Consider the following 24,079-nt stretch of genomic DNA (forward strand, 5'->3'; position numbering starts at 1 on the left):
TGGAAGAATTATTATTGCTAAAAAGACCATACTATCCAAGGCAATCTACAGATTCAATGCAATCCCTACACCAAAATACTAATGGCATTTTTTGCAGAACTAGAACAAGTAATTCTAAAATATGTATGGAAACACAAAAGACCCTGGACAACCAAAACAGTCTTGAGAAACAAGAACAAAGCTAGAGCTCCCAGGTTTCAAACTACACTATAAAGCTACAGTAATCAAAAAAGTATGATACTGGCATGAAAACAGACACATAGGTGAATGGAGCAGAATAGAGAGCCCAGAAATAAACCCAAACTTAGATGGTCAATTAATCTATGACAGAGGAGGCAAGATCATACAATGGGGAAAAGATAGCCTTTCTAATAAATGGTGTTGGGAAAACCAGACAGCTACAGGGAAAAGAATCAAATTGGACTATTCTCTTACACTATAAATAAAAATAAACTCGAAATGAATTAAAGACTTCAATGTAAGACCTGAGACCGTAAAATTCCTAGTAGAAAACAGGCAGTATGCTCTTTGACATCAGTCTTAGCAATATTTTTTTGATATGTCTCCTCAGGCAAGGGAAACAAAAGCAAAAATAAACTAATAGGACTATATCAAATAAGAAGCTTTTGCACAGTGAAGGGAACTATCAACAAAACGAAAAGACAGCCTACTGAATGGGAAAAGATATTTGCAAATGATATATCCAATAAAGGGTTAATATCCAAAATATACAAAGAACTCATATAACTCAACATCAAACAAACAACTCAATTAAAAAATGGGCAGAGGACCTGAATAGACATTTTTCAAAAAAAGACATACAGATGGCCAACAGACACATGAAATGATGCACAATATCACTAAATCATCAGAGAAATGCAAATCAAAACCAAAATGAGATATCACCTTACACTTTTCAGAATGGCTATTATAAAAAAGACAACAATTAAGTGTTGGTGAGAATGTGGAGAAAGGGGAATCCTTGTGTACTGTTGGAGGGAGTGTAAATTGGTGCAGCCATTATGTAAAACAGTATGGCAGTTCCTCAAAAAATTAAAAATAGAACTATCATAGGAGCTAGCAATTCCACTTCTGGGTACAGCTGACCCTTGAACAACATGAGTTTGAACTGCACATGTCCATTTATATTCAGATTTTTTTCAATAAATACATACTATAGTACTACAAGATCTGTGGCTCATTGAGTCTGCTGATGCCAAAACGTGGATACAAAGGCCAGCTGTAAAGTTATACACAGATTTTTGTCTTTCCAGGATTGTCACTCCTAACCCCTGAGTTGTTCAAGGGTCAACTGTATTTTTCCAAAGTAAACAAAAACACTAATTTGAAAAGATATATGCATCCCTATGTCCATTGCATCATTATTTACAATAACCAAGATATGGAAGCAACCAAGTATCCATTGATAGATGAATGGATAAAGAAAATGTGACATATATATATATATAAAAAATGGAATATTATATATATGTATATACATAATAGAATATTACTCAGCCATAAAATAGAATGAATCTTGCCATCTGTAACAACATGGACAGATCCTGAGGGTATTATGCAAAGTGCAATAAGTCAGAGAAAGACAAATACCTTATGATTTCACTTACACGTGGAATCTAAAAACAAAACAAATGAATAAACATAACAAAACAGAAAGAGACTCGTAGATACAGAGAAGAGACTGGTGGTGTCAGAGGGGAGATGGAGGGGGGCAATGAGTGAAATAGGTGAGAGAGATTAAAAGGTACAAACTTTCAGTTATAAAATAAGTCAAAGGGGTGTAATGTACAGAATGGGGAATATAGTCAATAATATTTTAATAACTTTGTATGGTGACGGATGGTAACGTATTATGGTGATCATGTTGTAATGTATAAAAATACCAAATCACTCTGTTGTACACTTGAAACTAATATAATATTGTAAGTCAATTATACTTCAATTTTAAAAAAAAGAAAAAAAGTTGAACTCAGAAACAGAAAGTAGTAAGGGGCTGGAAAGTGGGGGAAATGGGGAGATGCTGGTCAAAGGGTACAAGCCTTCAGTCAGAAGATGAATAACGTATAGCATATGTCCTCCATAGGAGCCAGCACCAGGCTGAGCTAATAATGGTTATCATAAGAAGAGTAATAATAACAATAATAACAATAACAGCTCCTAACAAGAATCTACTATCCTTGTCCTGGTCTTACCTCAGCAGGGAGCCCTTCAAATTGGGGAGGCTTGCAGTGGGAGTCAGGATCGTTCCACTTCTCAGAAAACTCTGCACACTTGTGAGGATGATTCTCATCCATGTTCTTTTCTGTTTGATCCCGGACAAGTCCACTGAGACAGACAAAAATACAATATGTGGCAAAGAATTACACAAGGTCAGGAACTGGGGCATGAAAATGGGAGTTTGAGGACCTTACCCAAGGCCATGAATCCCTAAGCCAATGAAGTACATGATAAAAATATGGTGTGTATACCAGAAGACCTCAGAATAACTCTTGTGGATAAATTCCATAGCTAAAGTCACCATGAGAACTAGAGCTATTGTGATGATCACTCCAGTGACACCAGCAATGTGGGTGAATGTCACATACTCCATTGTCTATGAAAGTAGAAATTTCAGCCTGACACAATGTCTACCAGGGACACCATGCCTTTCCTGCTCATGACCAGATTCCAGATGCTTTGCCCTTGAGTCAACTCACCGTGTTTGAGGACTGGATGGGATTTAGCCAAGAATCTTTCTCCTGATGAGATAGGTTGGAGAGAATGGAAGCAAGGGATCCATCTGTGGCCTGTCGGCTTCTGCTATATCGTTCAAAGTTAAACAGGTGTGTGGTGATGTGAATAGCTAAATGAAAAGATGGAAAGGAATGTGAGAGTTGTCTCAGAAACATCATGGCAGGCATGCCCCACTAGAAGAGGAGGATCCTATATATAGTGCCAAGCAGAATGGTGAGTCCACAGAAGGTGCCCAATAATGATTACAGAGAGAATCAAGATCTTTTTTATACTCACTCTGTCCCCAAAGGAATAGAATGTAAATTCCATGAAAGCAGGTTTAGAATAGTGCCTGGCAAATAATGCCACGTGTTCAATAAATATATTTTGAATGTTTATATGCGTGGATGAATGAAACTAGATTGTGAATGTCCAGGAGTCTGCAGTTTCATCGTTTGCCCCAGTTACCCAGTAGGCAGATTATATATGCCACCAGCTTGTGGAAGGTGAGGTTGTGATCCAGTTGCTTTCCCAGGGTGCGCCTACAAAACAACAAATGTAAAATGATCAAGATAGGGTGTATCCAGGCAGCTTTATGAAATTCGCTAACCCATAACCAACATGTCTTACATAGAGTGTGCCAATACACACCCACTCTTGCTCACCCCCTTGGTTACCAAAGGAGACCTCTGGCTTCCATTCCTAGGGGCTTGGTGTTGAGCTGTCCTACTGAGATGTCAAGAGTCTCTTGTCTTTAATGTGAAAGTTGACCTACGGTTGGCTGGGACTCAGTGAGCAGGTGCCTCTCAGGAAGGACAGCAAATTTTGACACACGGGAAGCAGGATCAGCATGCTGTTAAAATGCAAGCTGCAAGCAGAGGCTTGGGCCCAGGCCAATGCCAACTAGAACAGAGGAGAGAAGAAACCAATAGCTGCTTCATCTCCTCATCTTGCAGGTGAGCATGGGCCCAGTCCACTTGCCTGAGACCTGGACAATCAGTCCAAAATCTCTGTTTACAAATGACAGAAAATTTGCTGAACTTAACATTGAATTGAGAAATCCTCATGACAGTGGTTTGGACATGTTTGACTATATATTTATCAATATGAAAGAGAACAAGATTTAATGTTAACAACTAAATTATGTGAATATAATACTTTACAAGGTTTTTAGCTTAATACACTCAATTATGATTTTAGTTTGTCACTTGTAAAACAATCTTGAAGATCATATATATTTTATTTGCACTTTAAATAAAGCTTAGATATTTTGAGTTATAATTACAGATGGTAACTATTTTTCCTCTTTTCTATATTTTCTAATGTTGCAATTATATGCATGTAATAATCATGTAATAAAAACAATAAAAAATTAACCATTTATATTTAAGATCTCTTTAATAATTGAATAAAACGGGCAAAACGAATGAACCCCTCAGAGCAAAAATTTTAAACTTAGGTAGAGATTTGAGAAGGGAGAACTTCTAAGAACAAAATTTCAAACTGATTTCCTTGGGTGGCCAGGCAGCATACATCAAGATCAATCTGATCCAACAGTAGAAGCTGCTAGAAAAGGAGACAAGGAATCAGTGCTTCAAAGAAGTATTGAGCCCAGAAATAGGCTTGATTAGTATAGGCTAGACAGAATATATTCAACTCTGTCTGTGGTAGCTAACTCCGACTTCTCTCCTCAGCTGTACAACTGGTCTCTGAGTCAGCTCCTTGGGATTGCAGACAATGGAGCGTGACAATTTCACAGCAGCAGTGAAGGTGGTGGCAGCAGCCAGGAAATTTTTGTTCACTTCAGCTGACTGGTCAGCCTTACATGTACGCCTGTCAATGACTTGCTAAAAGAATATGAGATAGAGTTAACAATTTCTCGGCCTTTTTCTAATTATCTTTTCGGCACAAAAACTATTTTTCCATACAACCTAAACCCGGGACAACGTGACATTGGTTTAATAAGCCAGGTCAAGATCTGCCTACCATCCATAATGGCTTACAATGCCAGGCAGTGCAATGAACATGAGCTGCCCTACTGTTTTCCATTTCTGACTCTTCCACATGACCTGTGTTTTCTCCCTCTGTTGAGTCACACTCCAACTGTTTTTGGTAGAGACGGCCTGTTCTATTTCTGAGTAAATTTTCTCTGCTCATCTCAAATATCCTGCATTTCCACATTGGTTCCCACTGCTTGCTTATTTGAGTCACAGAGGTTCCTTAAAGCTAAAATTGACAAGTGAATTGAAGAACATAGGACTACAATTTCACAGCTACATATTCTGTGGAGGCTATCTGTATGGGATGAATTCTTTTTTTTTTTAACACATCTTTATTAGAGTATAATTGCTTTACAATATTGTGTTAGTTTCTGCTTTATAACAAAGTGAATCAGCTATATGTATACATATATCCCCATATCCCCTCCCTCTTGCGTCTCCCTCCCACCCTCCCTATCCCACCCCTCTAGGTGGCCACAAAGCACCCAGCTGATCTCCCTGTGCTATGGGGCTGCTTCCCACTAGCTATCTATTTTACGTTTGGTAGTGTATATATGTCCATGCCACTCTCTCACTTTGTCCCAGCTTACCCTTCCCCCTCCCCATGTCCTCAAGTCAATTCTCTACAGCTGCGTCTTTATTCTTGTCCTGCCCCTAGGTTCTTCAGAACCATTCTTTTTAGATTCCATATATATGTGTTAGCATATGGTATTTGTCTTTCTTTTTCTGACTTACTTCACTTAGTATGATAATCTGTAGGTCCATCCACGTTGCTGCAAATGGCATTATTTCATTCTTTTTTATGGCTGAGTAATATTCCATTGTATATGTGCCACATCTTCTTTATCCATTCATCTGTCGATGGACACCTAGGTTGCTTCCATGTCCTGGCTACTGTAAATAGAGCTGCAATGAACATTGTGGTACATGAGTCTTTTTGAATTATGGTTTTCTCAGGGTATATGCCCAGTAGTGGGATTGCTGGGTCGTATGGTAGCTCTATTTTTAGTTTTTAAGGAACCTCCATACACCAACGTGCCATACCCACCCCCACCCTTCCTCTTCTGTCCTTGATCTGCTCCTTCCCCAGCCTTCTCCAACCTGTTACTCTGACCTGACCCCACCTTTTATACAGGCCTTGAATTTGGCAACACCACCCACTTCACAAAACCCCCCACCCCAAGTATCCCTCTTGTTTGAGAGGTATTTTTCTGTGAGATCAGTCCACAGTGGTGGTTTTCAACTTGTTCATTTATTTGTTTTCAACCAAACTCTTTCTTAAAATCATAAGCAGGAATCCATAAGACAGATGAAGGCTGCTTTGGTTGAAGTAGAGACACTGCCCAGTTAGCCTTCCCCTCACACCCTGTAGGGATACCTGAATTTCTGTGGAAACCAGTTTGAAAATTGCTCAATATTTCTTTACTGTGTATTTTCATTATTGAGTCTGGGGAGTGTGCCCTGGATAGGTCTGTCAGATTTAATGAACAAAAATACAGATGCCTAGCTAAATTTGAACTTCAGATTTTTAAAAAATGAATAATTTTCTAATATGCCCCTGTCTCATGCAATATGTAGAATAACTTATACCCCCCCCAAAAAATATTTGTTACTTTTCTGGAATTCAAATTTACCTGGGCATCCTGTATTTTTTTTCTGGCAACTCTAACTCTAGGCGAAATGAGGGCATTGGGTCTCAAAGAAGCCAGCGTCAGAGATAAGAAAAAACAGAGATTCCCCACATCACAACTGTGATACTCACCCCCAGGATTTGTCTTGTGTAGTAGTACTTGTTACCTTCTCAAATGACAGGAAGGCATGCACAAACAGGAAAACATTCAGCCCCAACCAAGCAGCCTAGAGGAAGAAAAATTAAGCAAGGGATAAAGTGAAATTTGGGTACAGGAAAGAGTAGATAAGGGGTAGAAAATAGTGTTACCATTTGGCTATTTTGTGTTTATCTGTTTTCATTTTGGGAGTGGTGGGTGTGCCACACAACATGTGGGATCTTAGTTCCCCGACCAGGGATAGAACCCCTGTCCCCTGCAGTGGAAGTGCAGAGTCCTAACCACTGGACTGCCAGGGAATTCCCATATCTGTTTTCATTTTAAATGAGTCAACTTACTCTGAGTCAGTTAGGACTTCAAGACATGCATTAGATGCTAATGACCAGGGTCAGCACATCAAGGCTCATAGACCAAATCTATCTCACCACCCGTTTTGTACAGCCTACAAGCTAAGAATGGTTTTTATATTTTGTTGTTTTCACATTTTTAAATGGTTGGAAAAAATCAAAAGAAGAATATATTTCATGACGTGAAAATTATATGAAATTTCAGTATCTATAAATACAGTGGTATTGGAACTTAGCCACACCTACTTATTTCTGTATTGTTTATAACTGCTTTTGTGATTCAATGGAAGTGTTGAGTAGTTGTGACAGAGAACATATGGACTGCAAAGCCTAAAATATGTACTACCTAGCTCTTTACAGAAAACATTTGCCAACTTCTGGATTGGAGCGTTCCAACTATTGCACCTATAAGAAGGCAATACGTGAATAAATGGATTTCTAAAGAAATAGAAAATAAATTTAACATCTGTGACAATACCCATCTGAAGGGACTAAACCATTCCAGATGGGCCTGCCTCTTTAATACACTTTCCTGACATGCACTTTCCTGTTTCTGGATTGTGATTCTTTTTTCAAATTAACCTATCATTGCTTTGGACTCATTTGAGCTCTTAAGACTTCTTTGGTCTGTCCCAAGATCTGTCTCTACATTGGCAAAGAGGGAAATTTGGAACCTACCGTCCCTTTCCTTGGAGAACAACCAGGTGGGCTTTAGCCCAAGCTTGAAGGTGCTAGTCTGTAATTGATCAGGACTCTAGGGCACTGGGATGCCTCTGATATATATCCATGGCCCCAGGATGGTCCAGAACCATCTCAGCCCCACAGGTAGAGGGCCTTTAGCCTAGAACACGGCCTATTCAGATTCCCTAGATCTGGACCACTCACACACCTCTGGCATCATAACATAGTGATTGGAAGTGTGATATTGGAGTCAAACTCCTTGGGCTCAGATTCTAGCTCCACCACTTTCTAGCTCTGTAATCTTAGATCTGTGATTTAACTTTTCTGAACCTCAATTTCTTCACCTATAAAATGCGGACAATAACTATATCTACCCCACAGCAATGCTGTGAGGCTTACATGTGAAGTGATTAATACAGTGCTTGGTGCATAGTAGAAGCTCAATAAATTCTGCCTGTGTCATCACCAGACTGGCTTTACCAATCAATTTCTTCCTGCATTCTTTGCCCACACACCCTTTCCAGAGTTGTGTGTCTTCCAGAGATCATTTGACCTTAATGGAAAAAGAGAGGTGAAAGCCACAGATACTTCAAGAGTTCAGAAGACAAAGGAGAGAAGCTTATTTAGAGGGAGCAGAAATATTTCAGAATCTGAGAGGGACACAGAGGCAAAGACCTCTGTGACAGCCCATCATCAATTGTAGGTAAGATGAATGATGAAATACAGTGACATCTGAGAGTAAGGAATTCCATTCCCCACCTTGACTATAATTTCCTCCACTATGAATGGAAAAGAAAGAGTAGAAGACCTGGCAGGAAGAGTAAAAATATTTTGGGGGTAATTTATTTTTCATTAAAATAATAGTTCAAAGGAGTGTATGTCAGAGATAACAAGAAGTCTGAGCCTGCCAGTGGGATTGGTGCAAGGTGAAAAATCAAAGCTAGTTACATCATCATCACCACCGGGGTGATGAACTCTCCAAGCAAAACCTAAGAGAGGGATAAAAAATGCAGAGGATTTTAGACTTAGAAACACACTTATATCTAATCTAGTTTTCATCAATCCCCCCCCACACACAGGTGACCTGAAGGCTAGAGAGGAACAAATAATTTGATCAAGGTCACTCAATTAATAGCAGAACTGAAACTAGAGTTCAGTTAGAGAGTGCATTAGAAGGGGATTGTGCATATGTGGTGTGGTAAAGGCATTCTGGCTTGAACCCTGGGGAGCTAGCTTTGAGTGATGGCTCTGCAATCAATTCACTGTGTGACGTCTAGGTCTTATTTTCCCTTATAAAGTCAAAGAGTTGGTTTGGTTCTGCACTACACAAAGCTGTAGCCACTAAGCACATGCGGCTACTAAGCACATGAAATATGCCTAGTTTTAATTGAGATGTGCTGTAAGTATTAAATACACATCGGATTTCAAAGACTTAGTAAAAATAAAAGAATATAAATTATCTCATTAATATTTTCATATTGATTACAGGTTGAAAGGATAACTTTTGATATATTGGGTTAAACAAGATATATTACTGGAAATTAATTTCACCTATTTCTTACCTTTTTCAATTGTCTAGGTATTAGACAATTTTTAAATTACATATGTGACGTTACATTATATTTCTAGTGGACAGCACTGGACCATAATCTCTAAGATCACTTATATCTCAAACATTCAATTTTATTATTTCTTGATGTGAGCAATATAAGAAGAATGGAGAGAAATGAATGCTCCATGGCACTAGTTAGAAGTGAAATGGAAGAGAAAAAGAGAAGACAAAAAATGAAAACAGATTGAAATTCCATATACTTGTGGTTTATATTTTTGTCTCTTTACCAATCAATTTCTGGAGTTGGACTTTTTTCCTTTTCTAAAATGCTGAAATATATCATACACAGAAAAGTATATAAAACATATATGTAATCCTAGAGTTGGACCTTTCAGCTGATAACTGGCCTTGATGAGCTCAATATTGGCATGGAATCTTTCCCTTTCAAGTAACTTCACAAATATTAAAAAACATAATGTCTCCTTACTCTAAGAGTAATTATTAGAAAGTGAAACATCACTTACCAGAAACAAAACTGAGAACCAATGGTTAACCACCCAGTTTCCCATTGTCAAGTGGTGGTTTGGAGCCTCTGTAGGCAGCAGGGAAGATTCAGCAACTTGGATTCTGGAGAGATTCTTCAGGATTGGCACCTCTGTCCAGCTCAGGGACTGTGAATCTTTAATATGTGAAAGATGCACACCTACCCACAAAGCTTTCAGGAATGAATACATGCACTCTGCCTTCCTCCTCTGGTCAGAACTATGTTATCAGCTTTGGTAGACCAGCCCTACCTATAAGTACCACAGGTGTTTTCCCTGGTGGGGTTTTATCCCTTCAGGAAATAACAATCTTCTTGGGTGAGAATGTTCTCTCCCATCAACTTATCAACATGATTTAATGTGGGGCATTGTCTTCCTTGATAAGACATTCGCTAAGGTTTCTCATAAGGAAGATTTTAGGCTGAGGCTATAAACAGATGATCTCAGGAAAAGCAGGGCAGAATGCACACATGTTAAGGAAGCTGCTTTAAGGTGGGCTTTCAGAAGAGCTGCTGCAGCTGCCTGCTGCAATTTGGACCTCAGCCTGGCTAGCTCAGAAACTTTGTTTACCAGTTCTCCTGGAAGATGATCTGGCTCTGGGGAGCGCTTGACTGGTTGGAAGGACAAGTGAAAAGAATGGCCACATAAAATAAAAGAAAATTTAGCAGGTACAAATGAACACCTCGGTTCAAAAAAAACAGAGGCAAAGTATTCCAAACGAGAGAGGTGATTGTATTCTAGTATGATGGATTAGCTAGAGTTGTGTGTTCAGTTCTGAGCACTGATATTTTTCCTTTTCTAAAATGGTGAAATATACACAGAAGAATATATAAAACATATATATGTAATTTAAAAAATAATTTTAAGGAATGAATAACTATGTACTCAGTAGCCAGGTTTAAAAAATTGAATATTTACTTCCAGTATCTTAAAGTCCTCTCTGTGTCCCTCTGTGATCACGATTTCCCTTCTTCCCCAGTCTCTCCCCCATCAGATGTAACTACTATCCTGAAATTTGGAGTAATCATTGCCCTGTTTTTCTCTACAGTTTTACTAACTAAATGCATTCCTAAACAACATATTGTTTAGTTTTTCCTGTTTTTGAACCTCTAAGTAAATGGAATCTAACTGTTTGTATGTATATATGCTTCTGCGATTTGCTTCTTTCACTCAACATTGTGTCTCTGAGATTCATACATGTTGGCACATGTAGTTCCCACAGTTTGCGGGATCTCAGTTCCCAGAGCAGGGATTGAACCCGGGCCATGGCATTGAAAGCCTGGAATCCTAACCACTAGGCCACCAGGGAACTCCCAGTTGAGCATCTTTTAATTCAACTGTTGGCCATTTGAGTGAGTTTTCTTCTTTGAGAGGTGCCTAGTCTAGTTTCTGGCCTTCCTTCCTTCCTTTCTTTCTGGTGTGATTTCCCAAGTCTTTATTGTGTGGTTACAGAGGATGTGGAGATTGGTTTCAGGAGTTTTGACATGGTGGGAAAGACGTCGTATTCCCTGAGCTCTTCAATGTGTCTGTAGGTTTCACAGTGCTTGGCTCTGCATCCTTGTTTGGCCACCTTACACCAAAAGACTAAGTTTTGGAAATCAAAATTTCAACCTGGCTTCAGCCCCTCTTGGAAAGGTGATAGTATGAACTTGTTTCTTTCATTTTTTCTTCTCTTTCTTTTTCTTGATGTTTCATCTTTTGTCCCATCTCATTATGGTTCCTTCTCTATATCTTTAATTGTAGAAGATCTTTTCTGCTAGTCTTTTGTTCTTCTAATCAATAATTTCTCTGTAAATAATTGTAATTTTGGTGTGTCCATGGGAGGAGGCAATATATGTATAACTGATTCACTTTGTAATAAAGCAGAAACTAACACACCATTGTAAAGCAATTATACTCCAATAAAGACGTTAAAAAAATGAGCATGAGAATAGGCTGCCCTATAAAGTATTTTGTGCTGTGGGTTGAAAGCTTAAATAAGTAGTTTTACCTAACTAGTTTCAAGTCTACCTAAATGAGGAAATTATAGAAAAATTATTGGGTGAAATATTGGTCAAATAGTATCAGGATCCTTTTACCTTCTGTACACACCAAATAATGTACTGTCATCAACAGGGAAACCTTCACTCAGATCTCTGTTGCTTGTCTTGCTATGGAATTGCAACTCTTTGTACATAAATATGAAATGGATGGAAATATGACAGATTCATGGTTCCACTTCTAAAATAAGAAAATGTTGCCTTTAATGAGACCAAGGCAGATGAGAGGTAGAGGAGAAAGTATAAGTAAGTCAGGCAGGCAGTCTCCTATGTTGTATAATTTTTTGAGAAATTCAAAATGACATTCCTCTTCCCCACCCCACTAAAAAACAGCCTTTTCATTAGTCTGTCATAGGGTAGGAAATTCTTACCATTGGAATTAAAAAGCTATGCTCCCAGAGGCTATAATTAAATTCCATTGTTATCTTGTACTGATGGAGGGGTGGGGGTGGGGGATGAGGCCTCTGCTCTAAGGAGAGAGAGGGAAGTGACGAAACAACCCACTATCACCTGTAACTCATACTTTCACAGAAGGCAGGATCCAGAGAGAGGGGGACCTATAACAGATTCCTGGGGCATCTGGCAATAAGGAGTAGTTAGAATGGGGTACTGTAGCAGAGGACTTTGGAAAACAGGGGTGCATTGGGTGTTTGGAGGTGGACTGAAGCCAAAGTGAATGCCAGAAGACCCACTTGATCCGCCTATAATGCCCTCTCCATACCTACTGAATCAGAATTTTCATTTAACAGGATCACCAGGTGATTCATGTGCACATTAAATTTGAGAAGTGTTGCTCTTACAGAGTCTGCAACTCACAAGGGCTCAAACACTTAAGCAGGTTGGGAGAAAGATTAAATGGAAAAAAAGTTGGGAATTGATCTCACAAAATGGTTTAATTAGATTCCTTTATTTAACAAAGATTTGTCCTTTAAGAAATGGTTTAGAAACTAAACTTCCTTCCTTCCCCCCTTGCTTGAATCTTCCCGGATCGCAAACCACACACAATCCTCCTTTTTTTTTATTACAGGAAAAGCCTCAGTTTAGGTGAAATAAACATCAAGATTCCGGGTTGGAGCCCTTCTTTTGATTGTTAAGGAAATATGAAAACAAACAAAAATCATAAAACGCCTAGAGACTTTGTTTAGCTACCATTTTATCTTAGCACCTGAGAGCTGGGAGGTAGGTGGCAGGTTAGATCTCAAAGCGGACTGCTCTTAAAAAAAAAAAGAACAAAATATAGTCATTGCTCCAACTTAAGGCTCTTACATTTAGAAATCTCAGTTGGAACTCAGCTTAGGTCCTTGGCCTTTTCTGAGCAAGCTGATTCAATGAAAACGGATCCCCTATTTTTCCTAATAGGTAGTCCAGCTAGGCCCGTTAATGTGCGCCTACCAGAAGGGAAAAAAACTAGCCAGGCTGGAGACAGAGCAGGTGGCAGACAAGCTTTGAGGAAAGATTGAAAATGTGCCTCTGCCTTGGAACTGACCTCTCTTCACTCTGATTTTTTGCTACCCTCAGGTGGCTTCCTGGTAGTATAAAGAGAGGAAAAACAGGTAACTTTGGGGGAGACGAGGAATATTATTTTACTGTTTTATAATTGGATTATAAATTAGTTCATTTCTAAGGGGGAAAATGAATATCTTGAGGAGTTTGGGGTAAGTTCCATTTTCTCAGGGAAAACTTGATTCTACTGGGCTTTCCAGAGACTAAATCAGAGAATCAACAAAGTAAGCATTTGCTCATTCAATGTTCACTCAACAAACATTTATTAAATACTTACTCTCTAACAGGCACTGTGTTAGGAGCTGATGATACGGCAGTAAATAAGATATACAAGCTCCCTGTCCTTATGGAACTTATATTTTGGTGGGAGAGACAGATTAAAAACAAATAAAAAGAAATATACTTCAGGTAATGAGGAGTGCTATGAAGAAAATTGAAACAGGGAAGGGAATAGACCATGATGTGTGTGGTGGAGGGGCTATTTTAGATAGGATGATCAGGGAAGACTTCTTTGAGTAGTTGACATATGACACTTGTATTCTGAGAAGGGAACAGTCATGCTTCTTTGGCGTTCTAGAGGGAGAACTAATACATATAAAGGACCTGAGGTGGAAATGAGCTTGGTGTGCTAGAGGAACAGCAAGAAGCCCAGTGTTATGGGTTGAATTGTGTCTCCTCTAAAATTCATATGCAGGGGAATTCCCTGGCGGTCCAGTGGTTAGGACTCAGCACTTTCACTGCCGAGGGCCCAGGTTCAATCCCTGGTCAGGGAACTAAGATCCCACAAGCCCTGTGGCGTGGCCAAAAAAAAAAAATTGTATGCAGAACCCCCAGTACCCTAGAAAGCAACCTTATTTGGATGTAATTCATTAAGATGAAGTCATACTGGAGTAGGGTGGGCTTTTAATATGACTAGTGTCATTATAAAGGGAGGAAATTTGAACACATACATGCACACAGGGAGAACACCATGTGAAGATGAAAGCAGAGATCAGGGTGATGGTTCTATAAGCCAAGGAATACCCAAGATTGCTAGCAAACCATCAGAAGCTAGCGGACAGGCATGGAACAGATTCTTCACAGCTCTGAGAAGGAAAAGTCCCTGTCAACATCTTGAACTGGGACTTCTAGCCTCCAGAAGTGTGAGACAACAAACTTCTTTCTGTTGAAGCCACTCAGTGTGTGGTACTTTGTTATGGCAGCCCTAACAAATGAATACAGCCAGTGTTTCTAGAGACAAGTGAGAGGATGGGGTAAGAAATGAGTTCAGAGAGGTAGGTAAAAGTCAGATTATCTAGGGTCTTGCAGGCCTTTGCAAATGTGATGCAAATAGACCTAAACCCATTGTTTTTGGTAGATTTAGGGAGCCTCTAAAGATTAGAGGTAAGTGAGGGCTATAGGTCGCCTCTCCCACAACCTCCTTACTAGGTAGAACATTACAGTGAAGGTAACTGTCAGACTAAATTCTGACACATGCAGTTATTAGCAATCAGGGGTCAAAACAGTCACATAGCCTCTTCTTGTAAATTGGGTGAAGTATCAATACATACTCTCTGTCTGACCTTTAGGAACTCCAGCAAGCTGCTTGCATGAAAGATTTACCTGAAACAGATGGCCTAATAATATGGTAACGGGATCAACCTATCTTCTGGGTGGAGCAGGAAAATCTTCCATTAAGTGATATATATTAGTTATCTACTGCTGTGCTACAAATTAACCCCAAAATTAGTGCCTTAACAACAAACATTGATTATATCATATAGTTTCTGTGTGTCAGGAATCCAGGATCAGCTTTGTTGGCTGCTTCTGGCTGGGAGTCTCTCGTGAGGTTGCAGTCAAGATGTTGGCTAGGGTTGCAGTCATCTAAAGGCTTGAATGGGCCCGGGGATCTTCTTCCAAGGTGGTTCACTCATATGCCTAGCAAGCTAGTGTTAGTTGTTGGCAGATCTCAGTTCCTCAACACATGGCCCTCCATTTTTCATAACGTGCAAGCTCAGAGCAATGATCCAAGACAGAGCAAGACAGAAGCTGTAATGTCTTTTCTGACCCAGCCTTGGGAGTCACATTAGGTCATTTCCATAATATTCTACCAGTTACGTTACAGTGGTTACATTCTTCCCTATTCAGTGCGGGAAGGGAGTAACTACACAAGGAAAGAATCACTGGGGACCATCTGGCAGGCTGGCTATCATGTAGTGGGATACAGAACCACACAGAGTCTGAGGCCTAGAATGCCACTCCAAAGAGTACTGAGCTGTTGGGTTTGCTTGCCAGATTTTTATATTCTGATCATGCAAGGATGGAAGCACCTGGACAATATTTCTAGCCACTTCACGTATTTTGAAAGCAATTCATTTCACCAATGAAATATATTTCTTACATCTTTTATGCTGATAAGTGGAGTCTGTGGTGCAAGGTTTCCTAACCTTGGGTCCTGGGGATAGAATCCAGGGGGTTCTGGGACCTTGATGGGAAAAAATTATGCCTTTATTTTTTTTTGTTGTTACTGAATGTAGTCAACAAACCACAGTCTTATTAGTAGTACCAGTGACTTTGTCACCAGCACATATCAAACATATTTTCATATCACATTATAGCTATTGCCAATATCTTAAAAGATCATTAAATTCATTACTATTTCAAAATTATGGTGATTATTAGACCTGCTGCTAGATCTTGTTATTTGCTGGGATAGTAAAGAAATATATATATATTAATATGTCAAAATTGTATCTTTAATATTTTTTTCCTATTTCTTTTTTATTATTATTAATTTTCATTGGAGTATGGTTGCTTTACAATGTTGTGTTAGCCTCCACTGCACAACAAAATGAATCAGCCATACACGTACGGATATCCCCTCCCTTTTGGACTTCCCTCCCATTTAGGTTACCATAGTGCAGGGCATTAGGTAGAGCTCCCTGTGCTATACAGTACGTTCCCATCAGTTGTCTATTTTATACATAGTATCAGTAATGTATATATGTCAATCTCAGTCTCCCAATTCCTCCCACCCCACCCCACCCCACCCCACCCTGTATCTTTAATATTTTGATAATTGCATTTCAACACAATTGATTTTAATTGTAATCTTATGTGTTTTATCTTGTTGTGCATTAAAAAAATGACTCTGAATCGGGTTCACCAGTTGGCCAAAGGGGCCCATGGCACAAAGAAAGTGTAAGAACTCCTGCTTTAGCACAGGTTCAGATAGGGAAATGTGAACATGGGGGTGGGGCGTGTAACTACCTTTGGGGTAAGGACACCTGAGTAGGATCTTTCAAATGCTAACCAACCACTCCTGAGTCTATATTCCTGATTAGGATAATTCAAATGTTAACTAACCACTCCCAAAGTGTGGATTAAAACTAATTTACAATGAGTTGACTAAATTGTTTATCAATATGAATAATCATTGCCTGTTCTTTCTCCACTTCAAAATATATACAAAACCCACCCCTCCCTTCTTCCTACCTCCACTGCCCCCACCCTAGACCAATATTTCAAAAGATTATTTTTTAGACAACACACCGTTTCATTAAATAATTGATTCTATGAATCCAAGATGACCATAGGTTGTAAAACCCATCATTCTCTTACGCACCAAGAAAGAAAAATTGCTCTTAATTAAACTATGCTGTACCATTAATGGTAAAATTCATCCCAATTTCAGAGGTGATGAAAAGTGGGAAAATATGCATCTTAGAAAAAACAAGGTATATTACACAGCTGATACTGAAGTGTTTTGAAGTAAATTATAGGCAATATAAAACATTGCACACATACAATATAACATGGCGAGGAGTTTGGATTTTATTTTAAATGTGATAGAAAGCTGTTTTGAGCAGGGAAGAGATGTGATCTGGTTTTCATTTTTTATATGTATACTCTGGTAGTTGTGCAAAGAACAGATCAGGGGAGAGGTGGATGTGACCAGAGAGGCTTGGTCTAGGGTTGGAGCAGTGGAGGTAGGAAGAAAGGGTGGATTTAGTAAATACTTTGAAGAGGAAGAAGACCAGTAATGTTCGTTCATATTGATAAACAACGTATACAACTCATTAAGCAAAAAGAAAACATTGCTACAAATCTAAATAATTCTTAACTCTTGTTTTGACATTCATTAAGTCAGTACTACTGAATCTCTTTGACTTTCAGAAGCTCTGCCAATCTTTCATTAGCTGCAGCTAAGTCCCACCTCCAGGTGCCAGTATTTCACCTCATTGTAAAGGAGAAAGCAGCATGAATGACTAGTACAAGGGCGGGAGGGAATGACTGACAACAGCCCCTTGTGTGAGCCTTCCCCAAGGACATTGATATTTTCATATGGGTGCTTTAAAATACAAAGTAACTATATGTATTAGTTTGTTCATGCTACCTTAACAAAATAGCACAGAGCGCGTGGCTTAAACAACAGAAATTAATTTTCTCACAGTCCTGGAGGCTGGAAGTCCAAGATCAAGGTCACCATCAAGTTGGTTTCTAGTGAGAGCTCTCTTCCTGGCTTGTAGATAGCGATCTTCTCGCTGTGTCCTCACATGGCATTTCCTCTGTGTACATGGAGAGAGGGAAAGAGGGAGAGACAAAGAGAAGGAGAATGGGAGGGAGACAGGGAGACTGGGACACCAGCCTTATCATATTAAGGCCCCTTCCTTATGACCTCAACCTTTGTCACCTACTTATATGCCTTATCTCCAATACAGCCTCATTAGGGGTTAGCGCTTCAACATATGAATTTTGGGGACGCACAATATAGTCCATAAGATTACCATTCTTCAAAATATATTAGGGACATAATTTGAAGTACAGAAAAAACTTATGAATAAAGATGTTCATTGCAGCATTATCTGTAGTGGTCAACAAAAAGGAAATAAGCTAAATGCTCAATAACAGAATAGTCAAATCAATTATAGCATATCTACACAGTGGAACACTACACAACTATTTAAATGAATGTAACAGGAAAATGTGTATGATTTGAAGTTAATGGAGAGAAAAACCAAGATATCAGAATAATCACAACACTGTATAATCTGGCATGTAAAAAGCCTGAAAGGAAATATAGCAAAATATTAAATGTGGCAATTGATAAGTAATGAGTTTCTTTGTGATTTTTTTTGATTTTCTGAATTTTCTACGTTTTTATAATGTGCATCATTGCTTTTATATTTTAATTTTTAAATTTTTTATCAAAGTTATGCATCATCATAGTTTACAGAGTTTAAAAGTTCTACAAGTTTTGTTATGAAAAACAGTGCCCTTTTCCCTTCCCCATAATTTCCCACTCTCCAGAGGCAAGAGTTTTCAACTCTTTTAGCTGATTCTTTTGGTATTTACCTTGGTTCTCTAAATAACATTATTTTATTGCTACTTCTTGAATTTTAAGTTTTTGACATTGTCTATTGGCATTACCTACACTCACCCTGCCCTCCCAATTCACCCAAAGACCATTTTTATCCCTACATTTTTCCAATATAGGCATATCATAATTTTGGTTAGACCACTATTCAATGTTTACAGGATGGTGACCAAGGAAACTTTATTCACAGCCATGAAGTCACAAATACTTTTCCTTACTTGCACAACGTTTTGTGTTTCCTGGAGCTCATAATTATTTTGTTTTTTCTTTAAATAATTTTCTATGTACTTAGCAAGAATTCAACTTTAAACTCTTGATCAGTTACCTCCAGCTCCTCTCCATGTGTTTTGGTGTATCAGGTATCTTGAAGATATCTCTCCTGAAGTCTTCTGACCTGTATAAGCTAGTTGACCTCTATTCCTTCTTTGTGTGCAGCTGTCATCCTGGAACCTACCTTCACCCTCTTCTGGAGCTTCCCTTTTGCCTCTTTCTTGTGCTGGATCATCTCCCCACTAACCCAAGTCCTTCTGCTTTCTTGGCTTAAAGCGGTTTCAAACAGGGAACTATACTGAATATCCTGTAATAAACCATAATGGAAAAGAATATAAAAAATGTATACATGTGTATAACTGAGTCACTTTACTGTACAGCAGAGATTGGCACAACATTGTAAATCAACTCTACTTCAATAAAAAAATTTTTTTAAAGAAAGAGGTTTAAAGAGATTTCTTTCTTGGTTTCAAGAGGTGTATGAGGGGTAAATTTTTGAGACCTTGCTTATCAGAAATTGTATTTGTTCTATCCTCACACTTGATTGACAGCTTGGCTGGGTACAGAACTCTAGGTTAAAAATAATTATTCTTCAGAATTTTGAAGGCATTTTTGCTCATCTCCTAGTTTCCAATGTTGATATTGAAAAATCCAAAGCCACTGTGATTCCTGATCCATTATATGTGACCTGTTTTTATCTCTGGGAGCTTGTAAAGTCTTCTTTTTAACCCAACGTTGAGAAATTTTATGAAGCTGTGTTTTGGTGTGGGTCCATTTTCATCAGTCAAGGATATTTCAACCTGGAAACTCATGACCTTCAGTTTGGGGGAAATTTCTGGACTATATTAAACATTTTATTCCCTTCATTTTCTCTTCTCTCTAAATAGAATGCCTCCTCTTCTGATATTGGACGTGCTGGACAGGTCCTCTAATTTTCAAATATTCTTTCTCCTATTTCAATCTTTGTCTTTTTGCTCTCCTTTCTGGGAGATTCCTTCAACTTTATCTTCAACTTTCCTATTGAATTTTTCCTACTGTCATATTTTTATTTCCAAAGAGCTCTTTGTTATTCTGATTTTTCCTTTTAAAAAAGTGCAACCCATTCTTACTAATGGTTTCTCTTAACTCTAGGGATACTAACAATAGTTCTTTTTTTAAAAAAAAATCTTTTATTCTCCCTATGTAGCAGACACCTGGTGTACATTGCTTCACATTCTTTCAGCCCACAGTTTAGCCTAGCCATTGCTGTGGCAACCAGTCTTTTGCAGGAGTAATCTGACAGTGCCTCACTTTAGCTGCACCAAGAATTGCTTCACGCCCTAGAGCTCTTCTGACCTACAAAGTTATGCTTGGGGAAATCAGCTCTGCACTGCAGTCTACATAACCCAGAAGTGCATGGTAGTTGACATCCTTGACCAATGAAGGATGGGAGCCAGTGGATTAATGCTCTCCCTTTTCATAACTCAGGAGGAAAATTCTGAGATAGGTTCAACATAGCTCCTCAGAAGGTACTAGCAAGATAGAACACCAGTTGCCAACAGCAGTGACTACTTGATAATGCATCCTTTCCTTCCTTCTCTTTTTTACTATCCCAGGTCTCTCATTCTTGTTTCCTGGGATTACTTCCCAAAATAAATCACCTGCTGGCAAGCCTTTACCTCAAGCTCTGCTTTGGGGTAGAGGAAAGAGACTGTAAAACTTTACATTATCCACTTTTGCTATGTTTACGTGGGCTACTATCTTTCATATTAGAGATTTTGTTCAGATGTGTACTGACCTTTGGCCATCTGATTATAATTAACAATGGGAAGCTAAAAAGCTAATTGGAAGTTCAAAGACTGTAGTTGGTGACACTACAATTGTGACACTGTAGGATAAGGTAGTTAGGCCATTTCATTGGGGAACACTTGGCATCAATATATTTAGGTCTTTATTCTTAGGCTCTTCTGATTCTCCAGAGAAGAGTCTTCCAGTCTCCTATCTGGAGGATACATAACTGGCCACCAGCTTTCTGGAAACTGAGTGAGGAAGAGGGCTAAAGTATCAGCATTCAGTATGTAAACATTCACTTAATCTCTCTGTTTCTGGTTGGATACCTTTGTCCTCAATTGTATCTAGTATCCTTCCTGTCCAGACATTCTCTGTTTTACATTTTCCAGAAAATAAATCTTCAATCCTTTGTCAGGAAAAAGGACAGTTCCTATATGCATGGAATGAAGGAAGGATTCCAGGGATTTGCTTTTTCCTGATTCCTTTTGGGGGGCAGTGCAAATTGGTCTTTTTTCTTGCTATTGTTATAAGGTTCAGCTTTGTCAGATCTGCTGAGTAAATTATCCATTTCACCATTGTTTTCCAGCTTTCAAAATACTATCTACAGGGCTTCCCTGGTGGCGCAGTGGTTGAGAGCCCGCCTGCCGATGCAGTCCGGGAAGATCCCACATGCCGCGGAGCAGCTGGGCCCGTGAGCCATGGCCGCTGAGCCTGTGCTCCACAACACGAGAGGCCACAACAGTGAGATGCCCGCGTACCGCAAAAAAAAATACTATCTATGCTATCTTCTTTCCTATTCCCTTCAGTCTTGTGGGTTATGCCTTTTTAAAAAATCCCTTCATCGTCATTTTTTACATATTAAACACACATATTCTGGATACTAATCCTTTTGTTATTATTTTGCAAGTCTTGGAGGTTTTCTTTCACTGTCATTTAAATGGGGCTTGGTGAAGGAGCAAAACCAAATTCATATGTTCAATCTGCCATATTTAAGTGGAACCATGTTTTGCTTTTATAATTTAAAATACATATTTTCACATACAAGTGAAAATTTCCAGAAGAGTAAAAGTCTAGTGGAAAACATCTTTTTGGCCCCGGAGTCTTCCCAGAACCCTTCAGATCACAACGTTTAGACTACCACTGAAACATCAAGTCAGCTCTGGGGAAAAGCTTTAATGAGCTGCAGTACCCAGCATGTACCATGGATAGAAATAAGTGATAGGATACTGTGAAAATTTGCCATTATATCAGAAAGTGCTTTTGGTTCCTCTCTCAGCTTGCTAATTCAGGGTCCCTGAAGCGGCTGAATAGACGATGTTTGCATGACATGATTTCAGGAAAAGGTCTCACTCTCAAGTTTGTATCCTCCCTTCATTCTGCCATTGCCACCCTCCCTGGTGCCTGAACTTCTTTTAGCCAAAGACAGAGCCTTTCTTTTCACAGTCAGAGGACAAACTCTCCAGGAGAGGAGTGTGATGGCATATGGTCACAAGAGGCTATTGATAGGTGCAGAGGCCACCAGCGTTCTGAGTATTTGAGGCCAGAGAGAGGGCACCTTGAAGAAGGGCTGGGGACACAAGAATAAGGGGAGGTCTAGAAAAGAAAACCTTGGTAATGAACATTTTCTACCTCACAGTATTGCCAAAGCTGGTGGGGGGTGGAGCCTCAGCCTGTTATAGTTTAGAAAACACTTTCTTCACACTTCTGAAAAGTCAATATTTCAGTTCTTAAGCCTGCTGACCTGCCATAAGATGGCAAGAGCTCCAAGGAGACACTTGGCGAAGCAGTGAACGGGAGTGAAGACAGTGCCTCAGATGAAAGAAATATCAACAACAATAACAATAACATGTTTGTCTTTTGGATGCCTCCAATGGGTTTATTTCAAATTTGACAATAGTGAACAGAAAACAAGTACTTCGGGGAAGTATAAAGATGCACATCTAATGTCTCATTCTGCCTTGTGTGTACTGGTCTATGCCCTTCAGTCACAGGGTCACAGGCAAGATCATATGATTGGTATAGACGGCGGACAATGAGGACTATTTGCAATCAGGCTGTCAGGGCTGTTTAACATGTTTCCGAACCTACTTCAGCCTCAGGCAGCTTGTGACCTGGCGCATAACAAGCCAAGGCTTGCAACGTTACTTTGTTCCTCATTACTGTCAGGCAACCCATTTGTTTTTAGCACAGGGTATGTAATAGAGAAAATAATAGGATGCAAGCTCTCTTATGTATCTGTGGGATGAGTGGTGAGGGAGGTGAAGCCTCTCCTGTGCCATGAAGGCCAGAGTTACCAATTTGATCCACACTGGCCCTGTGGAGAGATATAAAGAGGCCTGAACTCTCACACACTGGTGATGGGAATGGAAAATGGTATAGCCCCTATGGAGAGGAATTTGTCTCAATCTAGTAAAATTAGATGTGCATACATAAAGCAATCTCACTTTCCAGAAACTATTCCAAAGGCATATTGGAAAAAAATTCAAAAATAGCATATGTCCAATGTATTCATTGTGACACTGTCTGTAATATCAAAAGACTGAAAGAAACCCAGTACATCCACGAAATGGAATAATATACAGTTACAAAAAGGGATGAAGATAATCTTCATGTATTGACATAGAAGGATCTCCAGAACATACTAAGTGGTAAAAAGCAAGGTAGAGAATAGTTTCTATAGTATGCCGTCTTTTGTGTACAAAAAGGGTAGAAATACCTATACGTATTTGCTTATATTTTTCAACAAGAAATCAAACTGGGAGAAGGAGGGAAGAGTGCAGTGACAGGAATAGAAGCTAAACTTCTCTGAATGTACCTTGTTATCTAATTTTGATGTTGGAAGCATAATTAAAAAATAAAATTAAATCAAAAGGAAAATAAAAATCAACCCTTAAAAACTGAAAACAAACTGAAACAAATGAACCTCACTGTCTATCAAGTTGGTGGCATAATCACACAAAGAAGAGAATAATGTCAAGTGACTTTAAAAGACAGTATTTTGGCTGTACATCCCTAGCTATATATGGTGTAAGAACAAAATGATCCACAAAGATGGGAATTCTCCAGCTCCCACTGCAGGAGGCACGGGTTCGATCCCTGGTGGGGAGCTAAGATCCCACAAGCCACATGGTGTGGCAAAAAAAAAGAAAAAGAAATCTTGAACTGCTTTCAGTAGTCTTATTGTTAATCATAATATTGGCATTGTTATTTTAATTTATTAATGGCTTATTTAGAATAAAGTAAATAAGTATGATGTTAATGTAGTTATAAACCAAGATTACCAGGGTAAGAGAAAAAAGATATAAGTACAAAATAAAGAAATTAGGTAAAACCCTGTACTATTAAATTTGAATTGGAAATACCATTAAGGACTCATTTTTTGTTTTTTTAAACATCTTTATTGGGGTATAATTGCTTTACAGTGGTGTGTTAGTTTCTGCTGTATAACAAAGTGAATCAGCTATATATATACTTATGTCCCCATATCTCCTCCCTCTTG

At 38.9% G+C, this 24,079-nt stretch overlaps 1 protein-coding gene across 1 annotated transcript in view; it reads right to left on the reverse strand.

Moving 5' to 3' along the window:
* The window catches only part of NOX1 (NADPH oxidase 1), a 31,981-nt gene extending 15,997 nt beyond the window's left edge, over nucleotides 1–15,984 (reverse strand). Inside the window, 8 exon segments of the mRNA XM_029240690.1 lie at nucleotides 2,214–2,346; nucleotides 2,433–2,614; nucleotides 2,718–2,872; nucleotides 3,208–3,284; nucleotides 3,527–3,636; nucleotides 6,496–6,530; nucleotides 6,533–6,590; nucleotides 9,625–15,984. Of these exon segments, the coding sequence (XP_029096523.1) occupies nucleotides 2,214–2,346; nucleotides 2,433–2,614; nucleotides 2,718–2,872; nucleotides 3,208–3,284; nucleotides 3,527–3,636; nucleotides 6,496–6,530; nucleotides 6,533–6,590; nucleotides 9,625–9,834 (960 nt within the window). The 5' untranslated portion in view covers nucleotides 9,835–15,984.
* Between the last annotated feature and the right edge of the window lie 8,095 nt (nucleotides 15,985–24,079).

Source organism: Monodon monoceros, unplaced genomic scaffold (genome assembly GCF_005190385.1).
Source record: "Monodon monoceros isolate NGI ecotype Baffin Bay Population unplaced genomic scaffold, NGI_Narwhal_1 Super_Scaffold_22, whole genome shotgun sequence".
Taxonomy (NCBI): Eukaryota; Metazoa; Chordata; class Mammalia; order Artiodactyla; family Monodontidae; genus Monodon; species Monodon monoceros.